The sequence below is a fragment of the Lathyrus oleraceus genome, chromosome 4 (assembly GCF_024323335.1).
Source record: "Lathyrus oleraceus cultivar Zhongwan6 chromosome 4, CAAS_Psat_ZW6_1.0, whole genome shotgun sequence".
NCBI lineage: Eukaryota > Viridiplantae > Streptophyta > Magnoliopsida > Fabales > Fabaceae > Lathyrus > Lathyrus oleraceus.
This window is the reverse complement of record NC_066582.1, coordinates 232,933,414-232,960,193: the sequence shown is the minus strand read 5'-3', so window position 1 is coordinate 232,960,193 and position 26,780 is coordinate 232,933,414. Positions and strand designations below refer to the sequence as shown.

The 26,780-nt window shown below is 41.3% G+C and overlaps 3 protein-coding genes across 3 annotated transcripts; 1 reads left to right on the top strand and 2 right to left on the bottom strand.

The window, feature by feature from the left end:
* Positions 1-1,061: 1,061 nt before the first annotated feature.
* Positions 1,062-2,490, top strand: LOC127136821 (vacuolar protein sorting-associated protein 2 homolog 3). The gene is made up of 6 exons (XM_051063341.1): positions 1,062-1,166; positions 1,588-1,749; positions 1,838-1,918; positions 2,131-2,166; positions 2,266-2,321; positions 2,439-2,490. The coding sequence occupies exons 1-6, from the start codon at positions 1,062-1,064 to the stop codon at positions 2,488-2,490; spliced, it is 492 nt and encodes a 163-aa protein (XP_050919298.1).
* A 454-nt stretch (positions 2,491-2,944) lies between these two features.
* Positions 2,945-4,442, bottom strand: LOC127135385 (casein kinase 1-like protein 6). The gene is made up of 5 exons (XM_051062114.1): positions 4,279-4,442; positions 4,100-4,173; positions 3,957-4,023; positions 3,612-3,754; positions 2,945-3,428 (listed from the first exon to the last, which is right to left on the bottom strand). Exons 1-5 carry the CDS (start codon positions 4,418-4,420, stop codon positions 3,171-3,173), a joined length of 684 nt encoding a protein of 227 aa, XP_050918071.1. The 5' UTR covers positions 4,421-4,442; the 3' UTR covers positions 2,945-3,170.
* A 517-nt stretch (positions 4,443-4,959) lies between these two features.
* Positions 4,960-5,666, bottom strand: LOC127136820 (uncharacterized). The gene is made up of 2 exons (XM_051063340.1): positions 5,315-5,666; positions 4,960-5,235 (listed from the first exon to the last, which is right to left on the bottom strand). Exons 1-2 carry the CDS (start codon positions 5,453-5,455, stop codon positions 4,960-4,962), a joined length of 417 nt encoding a protein of 138 aa, XP_050919297.1. The 5' UTR covers positions 5,456-5,666.
* Positions 5,667-26,780: the final 21,114 nt, after the last annotated feature.

Below are 26,780 nucleotides of genomic sequence, written 5' to 3'. Positions count from 1 at the left end.
GACCTAATTCATTGAATTTGAAAAAGTACCCAACTGCAATTGCCCATACCTTTGTCATAGAAAATTCAAATGATGCAAACTTTGAGTCTAAATTGACTATATTGAAAATATCTACAACTTTGATGTTGGAGATTTTTACATTTGAAGCTTGTATCATGAGGACAGAAGGGTTTTATTAAGCTTACTTTTGGTTAGTTTTTTCAAAGTGATTTGAATATGTTTTATACTTGAATTTTCCAAGCCAGTTTTGATCAATTTGCACATGTCAAATGATTTTTTTCCCAACATGACTTTTGTTCCTTATTTCAAGAGCTTTCCAACCATTACTCACAATAGTCCTTGGGGTCTACCATTTTTGAGTTTCAAATTTCTTTTCATTTATGTGCATTTTTGATATTTTATGCTAAAACTTGAATTGCAAGCATTCTTCATTCCAATGTGCACGACCAAATGCCTTTCATGTGAACTAAACAAGCTTCTTCAGCCATTCATGGGCCTCTCACACGTCCACAAAGGCCCATGCACTCAAATTTTCAAATCCCATGCACATGAGCAAAGTGTGAACTCAGCTGCATTCAACTATAAATAAGAGCCTCATGAGCTTCATTTCACAACCTTTTGGAGATCCCTTATACTGCAGAACTAAAACCACACCCTCACCAAAGGAATCATTCACCATTTTTTTCAGATTTTCGAGCTTGAAATTCAGTAACATTAGCTGAGTTTCAAAGCTAGATTCCTTAGCCAATCATCTTCGATACATTCATAAATCAAAAAGGAGCAAAGAGCTTGAAGAATTCGTGGCCAGAAACTCATCAATTTGAAGGTATCAACTCAAACTGTTTGGATCTGAAACTCCTAATTCAATGTAGTTTTCTTGTGTTTTGGTGGTTCTCTGAAGTCCTCATACTTGAGGCAAGCTTTTGATGCATTCAATTTGCCATTTCATGAACAATCCGTGTGGACACCATGATTTTATCCTTCATCTTTCTCTCAATATAGGAAGCATGAAAGAAATCCAATGGTACAGTGATGATCTACATCACAAGAGCTTTATTTCCATGTCCTTGTTTTTCGTTTTTGATAAGATTCATTTCTCTGCAAATTTGGCCGGAGTTTGTGTGGTTGGCCAGAGAAGACGGTGGTTTCCACCACCACCACCATGTGTGTTGCTCATGACCTTTGGATCTCTCTCTCACGATCTAATCTCACGCATCCGTTTTAATTACTTGTTTTAATGCACCATGTGGCGCTGTTGACTTGAGTGTATCGTGTATCCTCAGATCCAGGCCATGCATCACTGCCACGTCAATTAATGAACTGGACCTAGTGGCTCTGCTTTTTCGCTTATTTCATTTGTTTCAAAAATACACTTTTCCCCCCTGTAATGTTAGCGAGTTTAGGATTACCCCCCTGTAAAAATATTTTTTGTAAACCCCCCCTTATGTTATGTAGATTCCTTCATAGAACCCCCTAATATCCAGGTGGCATGGAATCTAATAAGAGGTCCTACACCTGGCATATTTTTAATTTTGTTAAAGTGATTATGTGTCATTTTACACTTTTTAATTTCAAATACCCCCTTAGAAAATTAGGGTTCTGAACATAGCAGGGAAGACGAAGACGAAATTTCCAGGGGAAGACGAAGACGAAGAAGAAGAATGCAGGGAACGAAGCAAACGAGAAAGACGACCGCAAGCCAAAGTTATTCAAGAGTTCCAGAAACAATCAGCGCAAATGGATATAACGGTAAGATGTTGTAAATTTCGAAATGCTGTTTGTGTTTCTACATCTAATGACGCGGATTTTAGTGGTCCTGACTCTGTAATTTATGCAGACTGAAATGATGTCAGATGCCATAGATGATGTCTTGGATGATGATGAAGCTGAAGAAGAGACAGAAGATCTCACAAATCAGGTAATACAGACTTCCTCACATTGCAGTGTTCTTAAAAAAATTGTGCTATAATCTCTGCAGAGCTTAAATTTGATTAATTCCCAAAAATTGTTGGTTTGCATGGCTAGTTAATTTCTTACTAAGCGATTTATATGGAAGTATGTTATAATATCTTGTGTTGTTATTACATAAAAGAATTGATGGAAATTACATTTACCTTTCTTTTTTTGCAGGTGCTCGATGAAATTGGTGTGGATCTTGCTTCACAGGTTGGAATTAGTTGTTACTAATCTCTGTTGTTCTATAATCTGTCTTAAATCTTTGTTTTGTGCTTATGTTAATTTCTGTTTTATTTGAACTACTGGCAGTTATCAGCAGCTCCAAAAGGGAGACTCAAAACAAAGAACACCGAAAATGTCAGCAGGTATATATCATATAAGCTGTGAATAGTTTACCTGACATGTGATTTCTTCTGTGAAACTTCTTTAGTTGTTGCTTATTCTGTCAGTTTGTTTGACCTTTGAATTTGATGCCATTGCAGCTCGGAAATTGATGACATCGAGAAGCGTTTGGCAGCTCTTAGAAATCCATAACTTTTGTCTAGGATTTTGGTTTTCAAACTCAGTTGTAAACTATAGTTCTTTTCAGAACGTCTGTGTTTTGTTGGAATTTCAGAAATTCAATGTGTAATATCCTTCTTGAAGTTGTTTATTTATTTCAGTTTAAATTTTCATGGGCAATCTAGTGGTGTGGATTCGAAACCAAAATTGGAAATGAAAAAAAAAACACTGCATTACTCATAGAAAGATTGCACAGAATAACCTAGTTTGATGCTATATATACCTAATAATCAGTTCAAGACTTCAAGGGTTTGTTTTCACAGTTTTTTTTTCTAAATTCATCTATTGTTTTGAAAATGATATCTCCAGTTTTATAATCCTACATCACCATATCATTCAGCACATTAGCCTTGTTAAATTTGATTCATGCTAAAAAAAAACAGTAACATTGTTATGACAAAACTTTCATCCAGTACAATACTTATTTATAATAGAATCTTTTCTTTGAATTACATCTTCAACGTGTTATAAGAACACACTACACAGTTGCTGAGAAATCTTCTGAAGCAATCTGGGGGGATCCAGAAATGATATCAAGAGGTCATGCCATTGTGACCTCAGAGGTAATTCAGTATTATCCATGACCTCATTCATAAGGCTTCTTGAAATCTCAGGTGAAATTTAGAAATGACAACAAAATGAGACTCTTGAGATTACTTCCTGATGGCGAGGAGTTCAAAGTTCCTCAGAGGATCATCACGGTGACCTCTCAAAGATCCGTTGCGCGCAAAAGCTGCTTGTTTGGACTCGTAAACAGGTTGATGAACTCTATGTGCGGCAGATGGACGGCCCCCACCATTTGTGGCCATCCTGCCAGTATGGTCACCCGAGGAATTCGTCATGTTTGATGATGATACCATTGCTCTTCTCGAATTGCTTCCGTATCGAGTTGAATTGTGTTGGGCATAGTGCTGTTAATACAAGATCATCTTAAACATAAGAATAATATCTCAATAAACAAATACATAGTTTCACTCAAGACTCAACTAGATATTCAGAAAATAAGTCTGTTAGATTTGACAGAACATATAAAAATGAAACGTCTTGTTGAACCAAACATGAAGCATTCTTATTTTTGAAAAAAACAATATTACCATCTCCTTATACATTGCTGCCTCGTCATAAGTCCTATGTCTGACATGTTCACCGTGATGATGATGAGGAGTAGAACTTGGACGGTTCCTATGGGAGAATCCTTCAACAGCCCCAGATAACTTCTCTCGAATCTCTCTCCCAACTGAAACAAATTGCACAAGCAAATATGATATAACACAGAATTTGAGAGCAGTATATTAGTTCTGTTATTGATGAGTGATGCTAAATATGACTTCAGTTGAACTCTTTTAGTTCAAACATTTATTTTCTGCCACATCACATGTCAAATTCAAAATTCCCGACTACACTAAATTTCATTCTTATTCGGCTGAAAGAAAACAGACCTGGGATCTTTTCTGGTCTGCGTGCAAGTGTAGCTGCTGCTTGCATAGCTGCCTTGCCACTGTCATGCTGTCGTTACAACAACTACAGTAAGAAACCAACAATAAACGGAAAAATCCCAACATGAAATATATAAAATACTAACCCGTCCTCTAGAGCTGCTACCGATTTGTGGATATTTCAATACAGTCCAGTCAAAAACATAGTCAAATTGATATCCTGCACAAACAATGTCCACAGAGCCACAGCTACTAAGCACACTAAGTTTCCAGTAAAATAAACTGAATATATTTTCCATATTGCATATTTGAGGCAACAACTTACCTTCTCGAATAAATAGATCTCTGAAAAGTCTCTTTAAATATGAATAATCGGGCTTGTCCTCAAACCTTAATGATCGGCAATAGTGGAAGTATGATACAAACTCAGAGGGATATGCTTTACAGAGCACCTCTACCACCTGCATCTGATATGCCTGCCCCAACTGCAACTGATATGACTGTTCCAACAAATGTGCCTGTTCCAACTGATCCACAGCCTCCAACTGATATGCCTGTTCCAACTATTATGAGTCAAACAGGATCTAGTGTGGCTGCCTCAATCACAAAACAATCCAGAAAAAGGGTTGAAAAAAAACCTAAAGAAAAAGCCAAAGTATTTAATTACATTCACCTTGAATTCTGCACTGAAAAAGTTTAAGAGATAGACTACATTAATATATTTCAATTTATTTATATGTTTACTATGTCATATTTTCTTTAGAATTACTGACTATAAAATTGTTCTGTAGTTTTCTGATGATTTTGCAATTTTGCTCTTTCATTATGATATAACTTTTTTCTGTCATTATTGGTAGATTGAATGCTGAAAGTTTAATCAAATAATGATGCTGCACTGACAGTTTAAGATTGATGAACAGATTACATTTCATTGATGAACACATTACAAGTTCAACATTACATTGCTGAAAAACACTAATGACATAACAATTACATGACAGACTCATTAGACTAACTTAACCATAGCTGCTATCAACATCCATGACAGACCAATTACAAACATTAACCATAAATTTTTCCTCTTTTCCATTGCAATCTTTTTCTTCAGTTTTTCTAACTTGTTAAGCTTTCCGACTCTGCAATCTATCTCCTCAACAATCTCTTTAGCAAATTCAATCAAATAAGCCTTGTTGACTTCACATTGGCGGCATCCGGACGGATTGGTTTCTTTCACTGCAAACTCACTGACCAAATCATCCCACAAAAATAAACCGCACCCATTCTGCAATTTGAGACAAACACCACCAACAATTAATTTCGAAATCAAACTCAAAATAATAAAATGCTTCAAAATTGCTCACCATATTATTCCTGCATTTCCAAAATTTGCGACCGGGGTTTTCAATTGACTTGGAGACCAACAACTTCATGGTTTCATTGCATCCACATCTTGGTAAGCCGTTTCCAACTTCACTCGTGGAAGATGCCTTGCTGCCACCCATAACCTAGATGAAGGGGACACGGACGAAGATGAAGAGAGGGATGGATTTGGGGTAGGGATGGATTTCACGAAGAGAGAGAGGGATGGATTTGGGATAGGGATGGATTTCACGAAGAGAGAGAGGGATGGATTTGGAACCCTAATTTCTAGTTTATGCCATGCTGGAGACCTAATGAAGATTCACATGTGAAAATAAAAAAATTAAAAAGCCACGTCTGAAATAAAAAACCAAGATTCCATGCCACCTGGATATTAGGGGGTTCTATGAAGGAATCTACATAACATAAGGGGGGTATTGAAAAAATAACTTTACCAGGGGGGTAACCCTAAACTCGCTAACATTACAGGGGGGTAAAGTGTATTTAACCCAAAATTCATATGAAGTCAGAAAAATATGAGACCAACTTTGAAATTTTTCTTGAAAAATCTAGTTTCATGTTATGATTTTTAATTATTTTTGTGACTTCATTTGATATTTTTTATGAATTACTTGGTTTTTAATGATTTTAATTCATTTTAAAATACTTTCTGACTTTTAAAAAATACAAAAATATTTTCATAGCATCTATGGATCATGATAAGTCAATGAAAAATAGTCTCAACAATTTCTTGTTTGTTTTGAGATTATTTGAGATTTTAATTCATAATATGCTATTTTTGGTTGTTTTTAATTGGTTTTAATTACTTTTTTGATTTTAAAAATTTGTGAGAAAATTAGTCAAAGTTTATTTGACTATGTTGAACTTATGAAAATTTAATTGGACTTTTTGAAGTTGCTTTGAATTGAATTTGAGGTTCAACTTTGTTTGTTTGTTTTTTATTTGTATTTTCTTTTAATTCAAAAAATACCAAAAAAATATTATTGAATTCTTGACTTGTTATATTGATTCTTCTTCTATTTGGTGTTGATCAAGGTTGAATTGATCCAACTTTGGTCAAATTTATTGGATCTTGTGGTTTGAAAATCCTTAAGGATCATCACCTAGAAAGATGAATAAATTTGATCAATGATGAGTTATCCCTTGATCAATTGGGATTGGTTATTGACTTCTTACTCTCTCCCTTTCATCTTCATCCCTTTCTTTCCCTCAATGGCCAATGAGTTAAAGTCTTGAGGTTGGTCTTGACAAAATAGAAGTTTAATCTTCTTTGATACAAACCAAATTCAACTTGATCCATGATCAAGTGAGTTATTTTGTGTCAAAGATAGGTTACTTCTTGGTCAAGCAAATAACCAAAAGTCAATACAAGGCCCTTCCCCTCTTGTTTGGCATGGCAAGTTTATAGAGCTTGGCTTACTAGTCACGACCTCTAACTTGTGTTCTTTGCCTATACTCTTATTGACCGGCCTCAGATAGGTGTGGCTACTATATTAGTCCACTTACGATTGCTTAACATAGCGCTACATTGTCTCATGACAAGCTAACATAACTCTACTAACTACTAAGTTTAATTTGAGCTTTTAAATTCTTGTCATTTAATTTTAATGTCATTTATTTCTTGCTCATTATTCATCTTGATTTTCATCTTTGCTCACTTGAGCACATATTTTATGTTTATGTCATTTTTCTTTTGCTCATTTGAGCCTATTATTGTATATAAATACGTTGCTATTTTGTGTTGTTTTTGTGTTTGTTTTGATGTGAACCAAAAATGCAAAAGGAGAAAGGACTTAGAATTAGGATTTACCCATGCTTAAAGGAGTTCAAGAGCAACTAGGCCTCTTGCCTTTAGAATGCAAAATATGTTGAAGAGCAACTAGGCCTCATGCCTTTAGAATGCTAAAATTCAAAGTTGACCTCAGAGGACTTCTCCTCAAACTTATTCTTTGTCCATTCCCTTTATTATGTTGTGAGCTTTTTGATGTGTGATTTTGTGTGATAGGAACCTCATCTTAAGATTGTGAAAAGAGGACCATTGTCATGAGTAGCCAAGTTAAGAGCCAAGCCAAATGGAGATCCTAGGAGCTTGAATTCAAATTATTGATTGCTTGTTTTGTGTGCTAAATCCAATGGAAAGGAGCATCTTGAGTCATCTCAATGACTCCAAGAAAAGGAACTCCAATGGTTTTCTCTCCCCTCTTATCTTTATATGCTTTAGGAATATCCCTTCTCTCTTCTCCCCACTTTAACCAAGCCAAAAATCATTTTCAAAACTTTGACTTTATTTCAAATTAGAAACCTAGGCCTTAGGCCTTTTACTTTTCAAAACCATTTTGATTAATACTCATTGTAAATAAACTTTAATCCAACTTTGACCTCATTTTATAAATAAGATTAACTTGTAAATATAACCCATTTCAAGTTTGTTTTTGTGGTTCCAATGGCCACTTGTTACACTCCTTTTCAAAAACATTAGTCATAGGTTTGAGTTATCATAGTGGTTGATGTAAATCTCACCTCATCCTTAGTGTTGGATTATAAGTCTTCCATGCTTATTATAGGGTTAACCCCTCACTAGCATGTTGAATCCTTCCTCACATGGTGGATTGTTGGTTTAGGTTGAGTTTTCTCTCTTTGATTACAAAAGACCTTAAGGCTTTTAATTAAAATCAATTCACCAATCTTTGAAATTTTTACCATAAACTACGAGGTTTTGATCCTCCTTTGTGATGGTACGTAGGCAATGGATCCATCCATTCAAACAACAAAATTTGTAAATATAATCTATTCTCTTCTCATCCCTCCAATCTTTTGCACAAATCTTTTCATAAATACCAACCTACAACACATATTTGCAAAAAGAGGTTCCCTTATAGTACTAAGGATATTTTGGGTGCGCAAAACCTTCCCATTTCATAACCAACCCCCTTACCTAGATCTCTGACATTTTTATTAGTTTTTGATTTGAAAAACTTCTTACTTGGCTTTTGTTCGCTTTTTAGCCTTTCCTTTGGACAAATAAAAGTGCGGTGGTGACTCGAATTGTATGTTGACTTTTGGTTTAATCAATAAACCTAAAAGTAACGAAAAACCCGCTACACCCTCCCTCTTCATATTCATCCCTATTCTTTCCTCATTCCCTTATTTGACCGATGAAATCTCTAATGTCTAAAGGCTAATTGATTCATCAACTACCTTGTGTCAGATGAATCAATACAAGTATGACTGAGATAGGTCCCTCCTTCTTGATCGTTTCTTTTAGTGTGTGGTATGTTTTAGGAGTTTGGTTCTTCGTACCAAATCTCTAACACGTATTAACACCTAAATTTTTATTGCCCGACCTCAGATAGTTGTGACTTCTACATAAGTCCAATTGCGATTGCTTGACATAGAGCTAAATTTGACCCTCAAGGCATAGCATTCTAGTAAGTAAGATTGTAAGTCTCCCATTCTTCATGGTGTCGCATCACGCGAAAAACCGGCGGGAAAAGAAGAAACAACAGAGCCGCCACCGTGCGTTATTTATCCCAAAAGAGGGAAAGGAAACGCTCAGAGTAAACCTGGAAAAGACATGGTCTCGCGACCAAAGAGAATGGGATCGGGAGTCGGTTATGCGAAGGGAAGGTATTAGCACCCCTACGCATCCGTCGTACTCGACGGGATCCACGCACAAAAGGAAGGAAAATGGTTGCTAAAGCACTGCTCACACACACACACACTGGCTGAAGGAGACACAAGAAGCAAACAAAACGGACTCGGCAGGATATCGCATCCTGGGCCTACTTAGTCTATCAGGCATAGACATCAGAGTCAAAGTAGTTCGGACTGGGGAAACGACACATGCTCGCTAGGATATCGCATCCTATGCATACGTATCTTCTCGGACGAGTGAAGAATCAGAGCATTCGTAGCTCGGCTGACACACACACAAACCAACACTAACAAAGGCAAACGTGGAGCCTGAATGCCAATCACTGGACTTACATCAGCATCCGAACCAAAACACACACAAAGAGGCAAACGTGGAGCCTGAATGCCAATCACTGGACTTACATCAGCATCCGAACCAACAAACCCACACTGGAACCCAAATGCCACTCGATGGACTTACATCAGCTTCCAAGCACACAACAAGACAAAATAAAGACACAGGCGCCCGGAGAGATCAGCTCATCTCCTGCCTACGTACCTCATCTGGTATGAGGATCAGGGCGACGTAGTTCCCCTACGGAGGGATACAGGACTAGCCTAACCAGATAACAGAGGGTGACACAACTAGGGAGACTACGACTCGAGCCTAGATGTTATCATGCAAAATCAACCCTAAGTTAAGGTTTCTAGCTAACTGGCACAGGGAGCCAGCCTATCCTAATCATGACTTGCACAAGAAGCAAGCCACACACACATTTAAATTGCACAGGGAGCAAGCCAAACAAAACCTAACTTGCACAGGAAGCAAGTCTAAACTAAACCTAACCTGCACAGGAAGCAAGTCAAACAAACATACAAGCACAGGTAGCACACACTATATACAAACAAGGGCTCACACAAGGGTTAGGTTTTAGTCGAGGGGTCATATCAACCTCAACAAACAAACCTCTGGAACTGGGTAGATGTTGCTCTTAACCTTGACATTGAGAGCCAAGGTGAAGCAGATGAAAGGTGAGTGAAGATGAGACTTCACAGCTCTTATCCCTGGCCTGGGAGAGCTTAAGACAAGAATGTGTGGGTTCAGAAAGTGGGAACCCTTCTACACATTTGATACTGACTCAACTGTACAATTGTACAAGATCTTGGGTTTGTATCTGCAATGCATCAACACAGTGGTGTGAGCAGAGCAGATGACACACAGAATAACAGGGGATAGATTGCATATCCCTTGGGTTCTGCCAATTGCCTCTTCACTTAGGAGGTCTTTGACTATGTACAAGGACAATTTTAAACAATCACAAACATTGCCTCTTAAGGAGGACTTCAGATAGTTGCCTGGCCAAGTAACAGGCCAGGTCTTCCAGACTACATGAAGATTAGAAATATACCTCAATGCAAATTGCTTATACAAGCAAAGCAAAGCAAAAGTTCACAAGGAACTAAGCAACTAAAAGCACCTGAAATAGTCAAGCAGATGTTAGTATGCAACTCAAATCAAAGCAAAAGGAAACAGACATTAACAGTTAGTCAGAAGCAAATGAATGTGAAAGGCACAAGGCTTAAGGCTTAAGAGCCAAGCCACCTACAAAACAAACAAGTTAGACAAAGATATTCAAGCAAACTCATATCAAAAGAATTGGCCTCATTGGTCATTTGTTGGTCAACCTGAAAACACAAGCTCAAAAGTGAGTAACAGGACCACTAGGGCAAGCCTAGGGTCAAAAGAGAATGAAAAAGTCAAAACAGAAAAGGGCAAGCATTCAAAATCATGTTTAATCAATCAAGAAACAATTCCAATTGGGTTCACATTCATGTCAATCACTATCATCATTTCATGAACAGTTTAAGTCAAAGCATTGCAAACAGAAGCTCATAGGAGTCAACAGAAAGACTTGCATCAAAAGTCAATTCAAACATTTCCAAAAATTACCAAATAAATCATGATCAATCCTAACACATAGCATGGTAAGCATGTCAAATTTCATCTCATTTGGACAAGAGGAAGGCAGTCAATAAAAATCAGAAAGTCAAAGCAATTTTGAACATGCTCAAAGAAGTCAACCAATCATGCATCAACTTGAAAAATTCATAAATCGGAGATGGCATATGATAAATGAATGGGACTAAAACCATGGCAAATATTAAGATGTCTACTAATCACATGTAAAATTTCATGTCCATCTAATAAAGTATGAGGATTTCACAAATGAAATGGTAACATGCATCACATAAGGTCAACATTTTGGTCAAACAGGGTAGAAAATCTCAAACAATTAGAAAATGCCACAAATAATTCCACGAAAATTCACATGTGAACTAGACATACAAGAATAGGTTCATGAAAAAATTCACATCAATTGGAGGTCAGGAAGCATGTTAAAGAAAATCATGAAATTGCACATCAATGGTGTGACACAAATTGTCACACCCTAATTCAAAAATTCATAACTCAACAACCAGATAAGATGAATTCACAAACTCTACACCAAAATCACCATGAATGTGTCTAGTTTAAGCACAAATAATTTGGGAGCCATTGGATAAAGTGTCACCATTTCACAAATGTTTTGGCAAAGTGTACAAAATATGAGCACATGTCACAAACCCTAATACCAATTAAAATCCACTCATCAAAAAAATCTGGAAAAAATATGATAAAAAACTAGAGATTGTGATGAACATGATGCAAAAAATCCCATGAAATTTGGATTAAAATTGAGAGCTCTATGATTTTTTGAAGATAGCCATGCCAAATGAAATAAAAATTGAAATTAAATGAATTAAAATGGATTAATTAAAGACCGGATGGCATTCTTGTAATTTTGGACTTCACTTAATCAAACGATGTCGTTTAGGCGCGGCCAGGGAAATGTTTTGATTGGCTCATGGGCCAACAGCAACCATGCAGCACGTGAGAAAAAGGAAAATCTGGAAAAGTTCAAGAACAGCTAGGGTTTATGCATACAGTGTTATCATTCATCCCTTCCAAATTCGACTCAACCAATTTTTTCCAGAAAATGCAATTGCATATACAAAAATGATCAGCAAACAACAAGCAACATGAATCCATCATTGGTTTTCACTAAAACATCACAAAGCTCAAGAATCGAGCACAAACAAGTTTCATCACCAAACTTCAAAACAACATAACTTCAGAAATAACCAACCATTTTCAAAAACAAAACCATCATGAAGCTCAGCATGGAGAGACCTTTCTAAAGCATGTAATAGTTTTAAGAATAGTGAAAATCGAAAAACTCACCAAGGTTGAAGTACAGTTGTGATTTAGAGGTTCTTTGATGGTTTTGACTCGAAACAGATGAAGCTCCAAGCTTGCAATGATGAATGATGAAGATGGTTTGGCTCAAAACAGCTTGGAATGGATGCAAACAACTTCTGCCATTAAAGGAGCTTGAAGAAAACAGTCGAGCAAATGGCTTTCCAGTTGGTGCTTTAGGCTTGAAATCAAATTCAAATGATATGTATGTGATGATACCAACAAGAAGTGTGCAAGCTCTTTTGTAATTTTTGAAGAATTTTGAAAGATGAAGAAAAATGGTTTTTGAGAGCAATGAGTTTTCTGTTTAGACCAAGTGGCTGCTAGGGTTTCCAAGTGACAGAAAATGATGAATATATCTGCTGTTTAAGGGTACAAATCAAAGTTCATGAAAAGGTGGGATGGAGTTGGTGAAAAGTGTACTTTTGTCCAATTTTCAAGCAAGTTAGGAATGGCTGTATGTACTGCACGAAAATGGCTTTGTAACATGACCAAAATGCAATTTCAGAACATGTTTGATTGGTAGAATTGGTTGGAAGTGGTTAATTTTGAAACTCATTTTTCAACCTCACTTGAAATTAATTCATGCAAGTCCAAAAATGCCATTTTGATTGGTAATGTTTTGGTGAATGGTGATGACATATTTGGAAAGATGGCATCAAATGTGACTTGTAGCAAAAAACCCCACCCAATTTGGCCAAATGGTTTGGGAGATATGGCCTTTTGAAGTTCAAGAATTTTTGAAAATGAATTGATCATAACTTGCCAACCATACATGGGAATTGAGTGTTCTTGGACTTTTTGGAAATGGGAGAACAAGATCTTCAACTTTCATGTTGGGCAAAAATTCATTTGAAGCTTGTATCATGATGTAAGTTTGAGGATCAAGACTTTCCATTTTTGGTAAATTTCAGTTACAGGTCAAGTTTCCCTTTTTGGAAATTTCTGATCTGGCTTCAAATTCTTCCATGATGGTGTTTGACATGATATATGAGGCCTATTTGGACATGAATAAGCTCTCTCAAACCAAATCCATCCATCCAAACCATAAAATCAGACACAGTTGACCAAGTTTGACTTTTTAGGGTTTCTGACTGATTGTGCATTGAATGATGACTTCTGAACATCCAATCCTTGACCAAAACACTTCAAATGGATCCCCAAGTCATGTGAACATGTTGGACCAACCCTAGGGCCTTGGCTCCTTGAGAAATGCACTTGCTTGCTTGACTGACTGATCTCCTAACCAGTTTGACCTAATTCTCTTGATTGGCTTGCACTTGAGGCAAATAGGACAATGCAATGTTATGCAGTGGACCATGTTATGTTATGACCTAATATGAGAATGTATGTACAATGATAGGTGCAAATTTGCGGTGCTACAGCTGTCCCTGTTCAATCAGCTGGGAACCCGAATGAATGAGAGCAACGGCTGTCAGACTTTCAGGGTAAACAGGGATTGAATACCAAGAACCGTAGAAATTTGCACTCTGCCGGATATGATACAAGAAGAACCACGTCATTTACTGATGACGCCTGCAATTGACAACTTCAGAAAGGCGAAACCATTTACCGATGGTTAGAAACTGGAAACTTGATATTTACCGATATCAACTTCAGCAAGACCATTTACCGATGGCTGCTGGGAAACAACTCTGACGTAAAAGGAAGCAAGACCATTTACCGATGGTGGCTTCAAAGAAACTTGACATTTACCGATATCAACTTCAACTCGACCATTTACCGATGGCTACTGCAACCGGGGATCTGATATTTACCGATATCGAAGAAAACGGGGCCATTTACCGATGGCGGATAAAACTGGGCATTCAATATTTACCGATATCAAAGCATACAGGGCCATTTACCGATGGCGTCTCCACTTGGGGAGGAACAAAATCTTTGTGGTGTAATCAGACAAGACGTTTACCGACGACTTCTGGGGATCTTAATTTTATCAACAAGGCAACAAAGCATGACCAGACATTTACCGATGACTGGGATGAGACTCGACGTTTACCGACATCGAAGATGATGTTTATCGACATCCAAAAACGACCAGACATTTACCGATGACTGGGGAACACTTCACTAAGGGAAAGAGAACAAATATTTGCAACTGGAAACCAGATAGGACATTTACCGATGACTCTACTGGGGATCTCCAGCTGGGGATTATCAGACATTTACCGATGACTGCAGAAAAGACTCGATGTTTACCGACACCGAAACAATGGTGTTTACCGACACCAAAAATGATGACCAGACATTTACTGATGACTGGAGAGAATACCCGATGTTTACAGACACCGAAACAATGGTGTTTACCGACACCAAAAATGATGACCAGACATTTACTGATGACTGGGGAGAAAACCCGATGTTTACAGACACCGAAACAATGGTGTTTACCGACACCAAACAAAGAAACACACGCGGGTGTTGGCATGACACTTACCGGTACCACAAGAACGACATCTTAGATATGTCAAGGCAAGGTTGACCACTTGCTGGGGGTCTCACTGGGGAGAAACAAACTTTCTGTCACCAACGGGTGAGGTAATAAACCTCTGTGGGGATATCAATCCTGAGTGCTGTCAAGAGCAACTGTAACAGACTTGCTGTGCTGATGTTGAATGAAATGATCCGCCTCTGCCGGGGATACGGTCTGGTGAGGTTAACACATGAATGCATATGTTTGAATTTTTCTATGGCGTAATGCTCCATATTGAATGGGGATGCTACGCAGTTTGAGGATGCAATGATCACTAAAAAAATGCAAAAATGCAAAAATGATGAAAAACTCCGGCTGGGGAGCCAAAACTGATCGGGTACTCCAACTCTGCGGGGAGACTCTGCAAGGAGAGCAACGACTTCTCACTCATGTTGGAGAACAGCACTGCTGCTGGGGAAAGGTAAACTCCGCTGGGGATATCCTTCAGTCCACAGATAGGATAAATGCTGGAGATAAATTTCAATGAACCTGCCTCACTCGGGGAGGAAATCGGCAAATACAGGCCTGCTGGGGATAGGCAATCCTTAGATCTGTTGGGGAACATAGCTCTGATAGCTTCCAAACTTGCTTGGGGAAAATATCTGCTGAGGAAACGTCCTCACAGATGCCAACCTGAAAAACAGCACAACAAAATGCCCCCAGGGGATACATGGACAAGATACGCTCAAGTGTCCTCAATATTCAAAATGATTTTCAAATGTTTCATCATCCTGCAAGCTATTGTTTAGCCTTCATGTTCTTATATGCAATGCTTATCAAAAATTCGGACATTTTTGCAAACAAAACAGTAAAAATAAAAACAAAGAGCTATTTATCTGAATAACGACTTTTATTGATTGAAAATGTGCCTGAAGAGGCAAATACATTGGGAGGCAATTCCTAGAAAGAGGTAATTGCGCACAAAAGGAAAAATCTATCCTAATGGCAACGTGAACACGGCATCCACTATTTCCCAATTCTGTTATAACTCACAGATCATCAGTTTTCCTCCCAACTCCTTGCTTTCTGAGAAGAATGACTGGACGGATCACATCTTTCGAGATGGCAGACGACAAAGCTTGATGAAGTACAGACAACTCAGACTGTAGTCTTCGCTTTAATCCCTCTTTTGCCTGGATCGCCCTTTCGGGTTTTCAATCCACCGGGATACCCATTTTTGCCTAAGCCGCCCTTGCGGGTTTTCGACTTACCGGGTGTACAAATTCTTTTCATTTTATCCCTAATTTTTGCCCGAACCTTTTCTTTCTGTTTTTTGGTTCGCCGGGATGCCCTTTTTTGCCTGGACTCTTTTTTTCTTTTTGTCCAGCGGGTCAATTTATGCGAAGTATTTTTTGACTACATCTGAGTTAACAGGAGACGGAAAGTCTTCACCATCCATAGTTGTAAGCATCAAGGCTCCACCGGAGAATACCTTTTTCACAACATATGGACCTTCATAATTAGGAGTCCACTTGCCCCTGTTATCTGCACCGGGAGGGAGGATCCTCTTCAAAACTAGATCACCGATCTGATAGCTTCGAGGACGCACTTTCTGATCAAAGGCTCGCTTCATCCTTCTCTGATACAACTGTCCATGACATACAGCTGCTAGCCGTCTCTCCTCGATAAGGCTCAACTCGTTAAACCTTGTTCGAATCCACTCGGCTTCGTCCAGCTTGACATCCAATAAAACTCTCAGAGAAGGAATCTCCACTTCAACAGGTAGGACAACTTCCATACCATACACAAGGGAGTAAGGGGTTGCCCCGGTCGACGTACGTACTGAGGTACGGTACCCATGCAAAGCGAAAGGCAGCATCTCATGCCAATCCTTGTACGTAACGACCATCTTCTGCACAATCTTCTTGATATTCTTGTTCGCCGCTTCTACAGCACCATTCATCTTCGGTCTGTAAGGAGAAGAATTGTGATGTTCAATCTTGAAATCTTTACAAAGCTCTTTCATCATCTTGTTGTTGAGATTCGAACCATTGTCAGTGATGATTCTCTCAGGAACTCCATAACGACATATGATTTCTTTCTTGATGAACCGGGTAACCACTTGTTTGGTAACGTTAGCATAGGAAGCTGCTTCCACCCATTTGGTGAAATAGTCAATCGCAACCAAGATGAAGCGATGTCCATTCGAAGCAGTAGGCTCAATCTTCCCAATCATATCAATGCCCCACATGGCAAACGGCCAAGGCGAATTCATGACATTCAGAGGGCTTGGTGGTACATGCACCTTATCAGCATAAATTTGACACTTATGGCACTTCCGAGCATACTTGAAACAATCGGATTCCATAGTCATCCAGTAATAACCCGCTCTCAACAATTTCTTAGCCATTGCATGTCCGCCGGCATGAGTACCGAAGGAACCTTCATGAACTTCCTGCATTAACATGTCCGCCTCGGGTCTGTCCACGCATCTGAGCAAGACCATGTCAAAGTTTCTCTTATACAACACATCATCCTGATTCAAATAGAAGCTTCCAGCTAGCCTTCTCAGGGTTTTCTTGTCATTCTTCGACGCACCTTCAGGATACTCCTGAGTCTTGAGGAAGTTCTTGATGTCATAATACCACGGCTTCTCATCAATCACAACAGACTCGGCTGCAAACACATACGCAGGCCTCTCGAGTCGATTCACCGCAACATGTGGCACATGATTCCACCAATGAACTTTGATCATAGACGACAAAGTAGCCAAGGCATCAGCCATTTGATTCTCATCCCGGGGGACATGATACAACTTCACCTTCTTGAAGAACGTCAGTATTCTTCTGGTGTAATCTCTATACGGAATCAAATGCGGCTGATTCGTATTCCAATCTCCGTTGACTTGATTGACCACTAGAGCGGAATCTCCATAAATGTCAAGCGTTTTGATCCTCAGATCAATGGCTTCTTCTATCCCCATGATACAAGCCTCATACTCAGCTTCGTTGTTGGTGACGTCAAACGTCAATCTGGCAGAAAAAGGTATATGAGCACCTTTAGGATTGATCAATACTGCCCCAACACCGTTACCATTCATATTCACAGCCCCATCAAACATCAGTGTCCATTTGTCATCCGGATCCGGTCCTTCCTCGACAAGAGGCTCTTCGCAATCTTTCATCTTAAGATACATGATGTCTTCATCAGGGAATTCAAACATCATAGGCTGATAATCTTCAATCGGTTGCTCGGCGAGGTAGTCTGACAGAATACTACCTTTGATGGCCTTTTGTGACGTGTACTGAATATCATATTCTGTTAGAATCATCTGCCAACGAGCAACGCGTCCGGTGAGAGCTGGTTTCTCAAAGATGTACTTTACTGGATCCATCTTAGAAATCAATAAGGTAGTATGGTTCAACATATACTGCCTCAGTCGGCGAGCAGCCCAGGCCAAAGCACAGCAAGTTTTCTCGAGCAGTGAATATCTTGTTTCACAGTCGGTAAACTTTTTGCTAAGGTAGTATATGGCATGCTCTTTTCGACCAGACTCGTCATGCTGTCCCAATACACACCCCATCGAGTTCTCAGTCACTGACAGGTACATTATCAGAGGTCTCCCTGGAACTGGAGGTATAAGGATTGGAGGTTTCTGTAAATACTCTTTAATCTTGTCAAAAGCTTTCTGACAATCATCATTCCACTTGATCGCCTGATTCTTTCTGAGCAGTTTGAAAATTGGTTCGCACGTGGCTGTTAGATGAGATATGAACCTTGCAATGTAGTTCAACCTCCCTAAAAACCCACGGACTTGCTTCTCCGTTTTTGGTTCAGGCATCTCTTGAATAGCTTTGACTTTCGCTGGATCAACCTCAATCCCTTTCTCACTGACAATGAAGCCTAAAAGCTTCCCTGATCTCACCCCAAACGTACACTTGTTCGGATTCAACCTCAGCTTGAACTTTCTCAACCGGTCAAACAGCTTCTGCAAATTAACCAGGTGCTCCTCTTCTGTCTGCGACTTCGCAATCATATCATCTACGTACACTTCAATTTCTTTGTGCATCATGTCATGAAAGAGAGTCGTCATTGCCCTCTGATAGGTAGCACCAGCATTTTTTAGCCCAAATGGCATCACCTTATAGCAGAACGTGCCCCAAGGTGTAATGAATGTCGTCTTTTCCATGTCCTCTGGCGCCATCTTGATCTGATTATATCCAGAGAAACCATCCATGAAAGAGAATACCGAGGATTGAGCCGTATTATCAACCAATACATCAATGTGAGGTAATGGGAAATCATCTTTCGGACTCGCTCTATTCAAATCCCGGTAATCGACACACATTCTGACTTTACCATCCTTCTTCGGCACAGGAACGATGTTGGCCACCCATGGGGGATAACTTGTAACAGCCAAAAAACCTGCATCCCACTGCTTCTGAACCTCTTCCTTGATCTTAGTTGCCATGTCAGGACTCGTTCTACGAAGCTTCTGCTTGACCGAAGGACATCCTTCTCTAAGAGGTAATCGATGCACCACAATGTCTGTATCTAACCCAGGCATATCTTGATATGACCAGGCGAATATCTCCACATATTCTCTCAGCATCTCAATCAGCCTCCTCTTGACAGAGTCCTCTAAAGCAGCCCCAATCTTGATTTCTCTTTTGGCGTCCTCAGTACCCAAATTAACAACCTCCAACTCCTCCTGATGAGGTTGGATGACCCTTTCCTCCTGCTTCAGCAATCTGACCAATTCTGCAGGGAGTTCACAGTCTTCCTCACTCTCCTCTTCAGCTTGGTAGATGGGATTGTCGAAATCATACTGAGCCATAACAGAACTGTTCATAGTGAATGCCATAAGATCGCTTCTGCATGTTTAATGCTTTGTTTTAGAAAAAGAGTTCAATAAAGTCACAAAAAACAAAAACATTGCCATTTTTATTGTTTTTGAAAAAGGATGAAAACAAAAAATAGAAAGACAGGGATCACAAAGTTTGATTTCAAAAAATGTCCTTCATTAATGATAATCATTAAAACATGATGAGGCCCTACAATGAATCACTACGCCTTGGGCAGATCGTAGGATTTTCATGCAAAATGAAAAAACAACAGAAAATTACTCTGTCAGAAGAGTAACTTGAACCACTTCTTCAGCCGTCCAGTTGTTGATAGACCCCCCTGGTGCACACGGGCGAACCCAGTTGTCCAGATCACAATCACTGTCACAGTCTTCACTACCGGTTGCAGAGACGTCGCCATGATTCATCAGCCCAGCGCTGGTAAAGGTACTCGGACCCGCTTGACCATTCTGCTCTGCTTGGAGAGGCTCGTAACCAACGCCAAATTTGTCTTCTTTGACAGGCAAATCCACCATCTTGCCCCAGCCTTCAGCTTTGCCAGAATCAACAACCTCCTTAGCCTGCTTGTAAGAAGTAATTGAAGCACCTGGCTTCCTCTGCTCAGCGTACGCCACTTTCTCAAGAGCCACAGTCTCAAACGCCTGACATAAGGTTTCGTGGATCTCGCCATCCACCTCAACATACTTGAACGAGGATAGATGACTCACCAGAATCTCTTCTTCACCGCACACAGTCACAATCTGACCGTTCCAGACATACTTGAGTTTTTGATGGAGAGTCGACGAGACTGCCCCTGCTGCATGAATCCATGGACGCCCCAATAAACAACTATAGGCGGGCTGGATGTCCATAACATAGAAGATGATATCGAATACCTCAGGACCTATCTTCACAGGCAAGGTAACTTCCCCACACACAGAACGTTTGGAGCCGTCGAAAGCACGAACGATCAGGTCACTGGGAGTAAGCACAAACCCTTCCACATCAATCTTCTTCAGAATCTGCTTAGGCAGCACATTCAGCGACGACCCGGTGTCTACCAATACGTGAGACAACACTGCCCCCTTGCACTCCATGGTGATGTGCAAGGCTTTGTTATGGTTTCGCCCTTCAGGCGTTAAGTCCAGGTTGGTGAATCCTACACCATGCCTGGTGCTCACATTGGCCATCACACCCTCCAGTTGATTGACAGAAATCTCCTGAGGCACGTAAGCCAGATTCAACATCTTCAGCAAGGCATTACGGTGTGCCTCAGAGCACATCAACAGTGAAAGTATAGAAATCTTGGACGGAGTTTGATTCAACTGATCTACAATCTTGTAGTCACTCTTCTTGATTATTTTCATAAACTCCTCCACGTCCTTCTCAAATGACCCCTCGGGCGCTTCCTTCTGGACAGGTTCTTCCTCAACCACAGCTTGCTTACCCTTTGCTTTGGCGAGAGCCTCAGCATTATTGTCCCTCAAAGGCTGCGGTGCGAACAGACGACCGCTTCTGGTAAAACCTCCTGGACCCCCTACATTATCCACAGCCGGACCAACAGTTGCAGGAACTCTATTCGGTAAACCAATTGTCACTGGAGTTTGATTCACTGGTCTCGTCTGACTTTCAGCCCTTCTGTAACTGCGGTGAGCATTATCATACTTCCACGGCACGGCTCTACTATTCTCAACAGCCCTTCTTCCAGACGCGGCGATAGTAGTTGGAGCACTGATGGTTACAGGCACGGAAATGGTAACTGGGGTACCATTTGTTGCAGGTGCACTAACGACCCTTTGTCCACGTCCTTCAGACGGTTTAAAGTAAATGGTGATAGTTGACACTGTTCCACGATCTTTTACAGCCCTACTGAATTGCAAACAACCCTCATCCATCATACCCTGGATACCGGCCCTTAACTGGTCGCAACCATTCTCAGATTCTGCACAGCCCAAACAATCCTCATCACAGCCCGAGTAGACACCCCCATTCAGCAGACGGCCCTTCACAACTAGCAGAGAAGTCTGAACATCATCAACATTAACAACCAGATCTTCAGCTTCTTTCCCCTCAATATTGTTCACTCTATGCCCACCATGCTGAGGCATAGGGTTGTTTACGACGTTAGGCACTGGAGCGAAGTTGATCGCCTTGGCATCGATCAAATCTTGGACCTTGTGCTGGAGAGCCCGACACTTCTCAGTATGATGCCCTGGTGCCCCAGAGTGAAAGTCACAACGGACGTTGGCGTCGTACCCAGGAGGCAATACTGTAGGCGGAGCCATTGTACGCAACTCAACCAACCCCAACCTGAGTAGTTCGGGCAGCAGTTCGGCGTACGACATGGGTAGCGAATCAAAACGTCGATCAGGCATCCTTTGTCTGGGCTGATACGGACGTTGCTGTTGTTGTTGTTGTTGCGGTTGTTGAACTCTTTGTTGTTGTTGTTGACGAGGTTGAGGTGCCGGAATGGTTACTGCAGCAGCTTGACGGTATTCAATTCTGTTCTGATCTCTGCGGTGTTGAACAGCATTAGTTTCACCCTCTCTTCGACGAGGTGCCCCAGCAAACGGCTTCTTAGAAGAAGAGGAACCAGCATCTTGGATCTTCCCAGTTTTAATCAAGCTCTCAGCCCTCTCTCCACAAATGACAACATCAGAAAAACTACCGAATGGGCAGCTCCCCATCCGGTCCATAAACACACCCTGAAGAGTACCGATAAACATATCTGTCAACTCCCTCTCCAGCATAGGGGGTTGAACTCTAGCGGCCAGTTCACGCCACCTCTGGGCGTACTCCTTGAAGCTCTCATTGGATTTCTGACAAAGACTCTGCAGCTGAGTCCGGCTAGGTGCCATGTCCATGTTGTGTTTGTATTGCCTCAAAAAGGCCTCACCCAGATCCCTCCAACAACGGATAGAATCTCTCTTCAATTCCATGTACCAGTCCAAAGAAGCCCCAGATAGACTATCTTGGAAAAAATACATCCACATCTTTTCATCATCTGTATACGCAGAGATTTTTCGATAATAAGCCTGCACATGGGTGCGAGGGCAAGAAGCACCGTTGTATTTGTCGAAGGACGGTGCTTTGAACTTGTAAGGGATTCTCAAACCTTCCACCAACCCCATATTGGTAACATCAAAACCGAGAGAATTCTGACATTCCATAGCTCTAATTTTCTCAGCAAGGGCATCAACTTTACGATCCCTCTCATCAACCCTTCCCAGAACGTCTTCGTCTTCACTGAGCAGAGTGAACATATCCTCTTGTCTGTCAACAATCGGAGCAGGATTACGGGCCGGGGCACGGACTGCTCTGGCATTAGCGGCATCTGGAGCAATAGGTTGACCGTTGATTCGAATACCCCCCAACTCATCACCTACAGCATAGTTGTTGATGGGTACAGCAGCAGCAACATTATTATCATTGACCGGGCCTCCCTCTGGCGGAGCATGGTTGACCGGTGGAATTGCAGCCTCTTGTCTCTGAACCATGGCTCGAAGTTCTTCTTGACCTTGTGCAACCCCTTGCATCATATTCATAAACTGGGCCATGTTAGCCTTCATCTCAGCCAACTCTGCTTGAACTTGATCCATACCTCTCTGTTGATTCAGTCTTGTTGAGTAGCGGTGCGGACGTTGATCAGCTATCCTGCCTGAACAGGAACCAAGAGTGAGAAGTCACGACCAAGAACACCTGTTATGCAAAATGATATGAGTATGGTGCTAATGATGCGTATGATGCACATGATATGTTCATTTCTCAGGCATTCAAAGAGCCTGAGTCATCCTCAAAAGATGGCAACCTGCAGCAAGAACAACATAGAAGCACAGAAACAACATACACAAGAGTGATGAGTACAAGGTGAAACCAACAACCTCATCTATATGAGTAACAGGATCATACAACAAAGTCGACAAAGAAAATCCAAACAATCGGAGTACAACAATGAATCCCATCCAACAAGCCTGGAGGTGATTCTCAACACACACATCAAAGATACAAGCTAAGACAAACGGCCTCCCGGAATGAGAGTCTTCAAGTACTGACACTGGTCTATCAACAGGTCACATTCTGAACATTCTGGCAAAAGAGTGATCTTCTCCTTCAGTTGTCGTCTAAGCTCTACCACTTCTCCTCCAAGGTGGTTTTCTGATGCCTGTCTCAAGTCTACTTCCTTCTTCAACTGGATGTCTTTATCTCTGAGTTGCTTCTCCAAGTCTCTGATCTTCTTCTGATAGCTGGCCTCAGCTCTCTGCAGCCTCAAGCACTCCCGGTGTTCTGCATCTAACATGCTCTCCATCTCCTCGTAGGATCTCTTCTTGCTTCTCAGTCTGCTAGCATCCTCTTCTCGCACTCCTCTGAGTTGATGAGTCAAATTCAACCTATCAGCTTTGGCTTTGTACAGCTCCATCTGGGTATCTTGCTCCTTCCCTCTCAAACGGCGATTCTCCATCAAGGCTTGCTTGTAGTGCTCCGCAGGCACACTCTCAGCAAGGATCAAAGGTGGTTGCTCCTGCAACGGCTTCATCCTATCGTAGGGTAACAACAAAGTTTCTACTCTCTCCTTGACCCAATCAGTGTAATCGGGCATAGCAACGGCAAACTTCTTCCCTAAGACAGATCCATCCTTCACACCAATAGACTTCCAAGCTCTCCCTATCTGCTCCAATCTGGCCGGGTCACTCTGCTTCTCAAAATACACACTTTCTGCTACCTCAGCCTCAAGTGGTCTCCCTCTCATCACAAACCCCAACTGGCGAAGAGAAAGAACCGGGTTGTAATTGATGCAACCCCTAGTCCCTACGAGTGGCACATTACGGAATCCTCCACAGCTCATAATGACGTTACGCACATCCATCCGGTAAGATTGCCACCTGATATCATAGGAGGTAAGAGACATAACCCTCTGAGTCCACTTATGCGTGCTCTGAGCATCCACAAAAGGTCCACTGACTGGCAGAAGAGACAAGAACCATCTGAGCAAAAGCGGGAGACAACACCTGATAGCCCCACCCTTACCATGCCTACTGTGAATAGCATAGTAAGTGTCAGCCAACAGAGTAGGAACTGGATTTCCTCCAATGAAAATACTGACTGCAGCATAGTCAACAAAATTGGGCATACTCGGAAACAGGACGATCCCATAGATCATGACGGCCAACTGAGCATGAAAGGCTTCCCAACTTCCCTTCTCTGCTTCTTCTCTAGCTACCCTCAACAGAAACTTCAAAGGCAATCCTACAACATCCCCACTGGACTTCCAACTATCACTGACTTCCTTGATACCCAAATGGAGAGCTCTGGCAACAACTCTGAAATCAACCTCCTTGGGCACATCCAAGAAAGGAACCTGATACCGGACCGGGACACTCAGCAGAATGGAGTACTCCTCAAGAGTAGGCGCCAACTGATAATCCTGAAAGGTGAAGCAATGAAGCTCTGGGTCGTAGAACTGTAGAAGAGTCTGCAACGGCACCGAATCGACTACCATCTTCAACAGTGTCAGAATATCTCCATACTGGTCAACAAACCCCTTCTGGTTACCACTGGTCATAAGGTTGCTCAACTCAATCAGAGACGTCAAAGGTTCACGGTGAAAGCTGTAGGAACAAGTCTTCCGCTTCAACTCTGGGACTGTTGCCATCTCTACCAGTGAACAAGCTCTGGAATGTACCTGAGAAATGATATGCATGCAGGGATTAGTTTTTTTTCTTTTTCCCTTTTTTTGTATCTTTTTTATTGCGTTTCTTTTGAAAAATAAATATGCTATGATGCAAATGATGCAGACTCGACTGGTTGGCTGTGTCTCTCAGAACACAGGATCAAAGCTTCGGCTTGAACTCGGAACCACAAATTCATCTGAAACCCAAAGTCATCTGAGACCCCAAACTTCTGAACCAATAGTCACCAACAGGACCACAAGTCACCAACAAGTCACCAACAAGTCACCAACAAGTCACCAACATGTACCTGTAATAATGATCATTCCCTCCCCACTCACGGGTGTCATCTAGGCCAGGGTAAGGTCGAGAGAAACGCAGCATAAATAACCTTTCGCAGAACATCATCATATACACACCCGAAGTATGTAACGATAATGCCCCACCAGGGTCTGAACTGCTCGTGATATCAATGTTCCGCTAAGTGGCGCAATACCACCCGCTTCCCATGAATCACTCTATTCCTAAGTATCCTAGATTTCACTCATAGCCTGGGTATTGGGCCTTTTACCTCATGTAACTCCCACCCCAACAGAGAGAAACAGACAACCAGCCAGATGAATAATGAATGTGAATGAATGCAAACATAAGTGCAAACATGAATGCAAACAATAAATAAATGAATGCAATAAATAACAGCAAAAGCAACCAAACCCTAACCTAGAGAGCGCTAGGAGAGACTCGCTTAGGGAAGATGGACCAGCATAGGTCAACTTCTCTTATGTCCCCAGCAGAGTCGCCAGCTGTCGCATCACGCGAAAAACCGGCGGGAAAAGAAGAAACAACAGAGCCGCCACCGTGCGTTATTTATCCCAAAAGAGGGAAAGGAAACGCTCAGAGTAAACCTGGAAAAGACATGGTCTCGCGACCAAAGAGAATGGGATCGGGAGTCGGTTATGCGAAGGGAAGGTATTAGCACCCCTACGCATCCGTCGTACTCGACGGGATCCACGCACAAAAGGAAGGAAAATGGTTGCTAAAGCACTGCTCACACACAGACACACACTGGCTGAAGGAGACACAAGAAGCAAACAAAACGGACTCGGCAGGATATCGCATCCTGGGCCTACTTAGTCTATCAGGCATAGACATCAGAGTCAAAGTAGTTCGGACTGGGGAAACGACACATGCTCGCTAGGATATCGCATCCTATGCATACGTATCTTCTCGGACGAGTGAAGAATCAGAGCATTCGTAGCTCGGCTGACACACACACAAACCAACACTAACAAAGGCAAACGTGGAGCCTGAATGCCAATCACTGGACTTACATCAGCATCCGAACCAAAACACACACAAAGAGGCAAACGTGGAGCCTGAATGCCAATCACTGGACTTACATCAGCATCCGAACCAACAAACCCACACTGGAACCCAAATGCCACTCGATGGACTTACATCAGCTTCCAAGCACACAACAAGACACCGGATGTGGAATGCCAATCGCTGGGCTTACATCCATCTCCTACACACGCAAGACAAAATAAAGACACAGGCGCCCGGAGAGATCAG

Coding starts and splice junctions, on each gene's coding strand:
- LOC127136820 (XM_051063340.1), bottom strand. CDS start 5,455: ATGGGTGGCAGCAAGGCATCTTCCACGAGTGAAGTTGGAAACGGCTTA. Junction 5,236..5,314: donor GGAAATGCAGGAATAATATG/GTGAGCAATTTT, acceptor CTCAAATTGCAG/AATGGGTGCGGTTTATTTTT.
- LOC127135385 (XM_051062114.1), bottom strand. CDS start 4,420: ATGCAGGTGGTAGAGGTGCTCTGTAAAGCATATCCCTCTGAGTTTGTA. Junction 4,024..4,099: donor GTAGCAGCTCTAGAGGACGG/GTTAGTATTTTA, acceptor TTGTAACGACAG/CATGACAGTGGCAAGGCAGC. Junction 3,429..3,611: donor CAGCAATGTATAAGGAGATG/GTAATATTGTTT, acceptor TTGTATTAACAG/CACTATGCCCAACACAATTC.
- LOC127136821 (XM_051063341.1), top strand. CDS start 1,062: ATGTCCTTGTTTTTCGTTTTTGATAAGATTCATTTCTCTGCAAATTTG. Junction 1,919..2,130: donor CAGAAGATCTCACAAATCAG/GTAATACAGACT, acceptor CTTTTTTTGCAG/GTGCTCGATGAAATTGGTGT. Junction 2,167..2,265: donor GTGTGGATCTTGCTTCACAG/GTTGGAATTAGT, acceptor AACTACTGGCAG/TTATCAGCAGCTCCAAAAGG.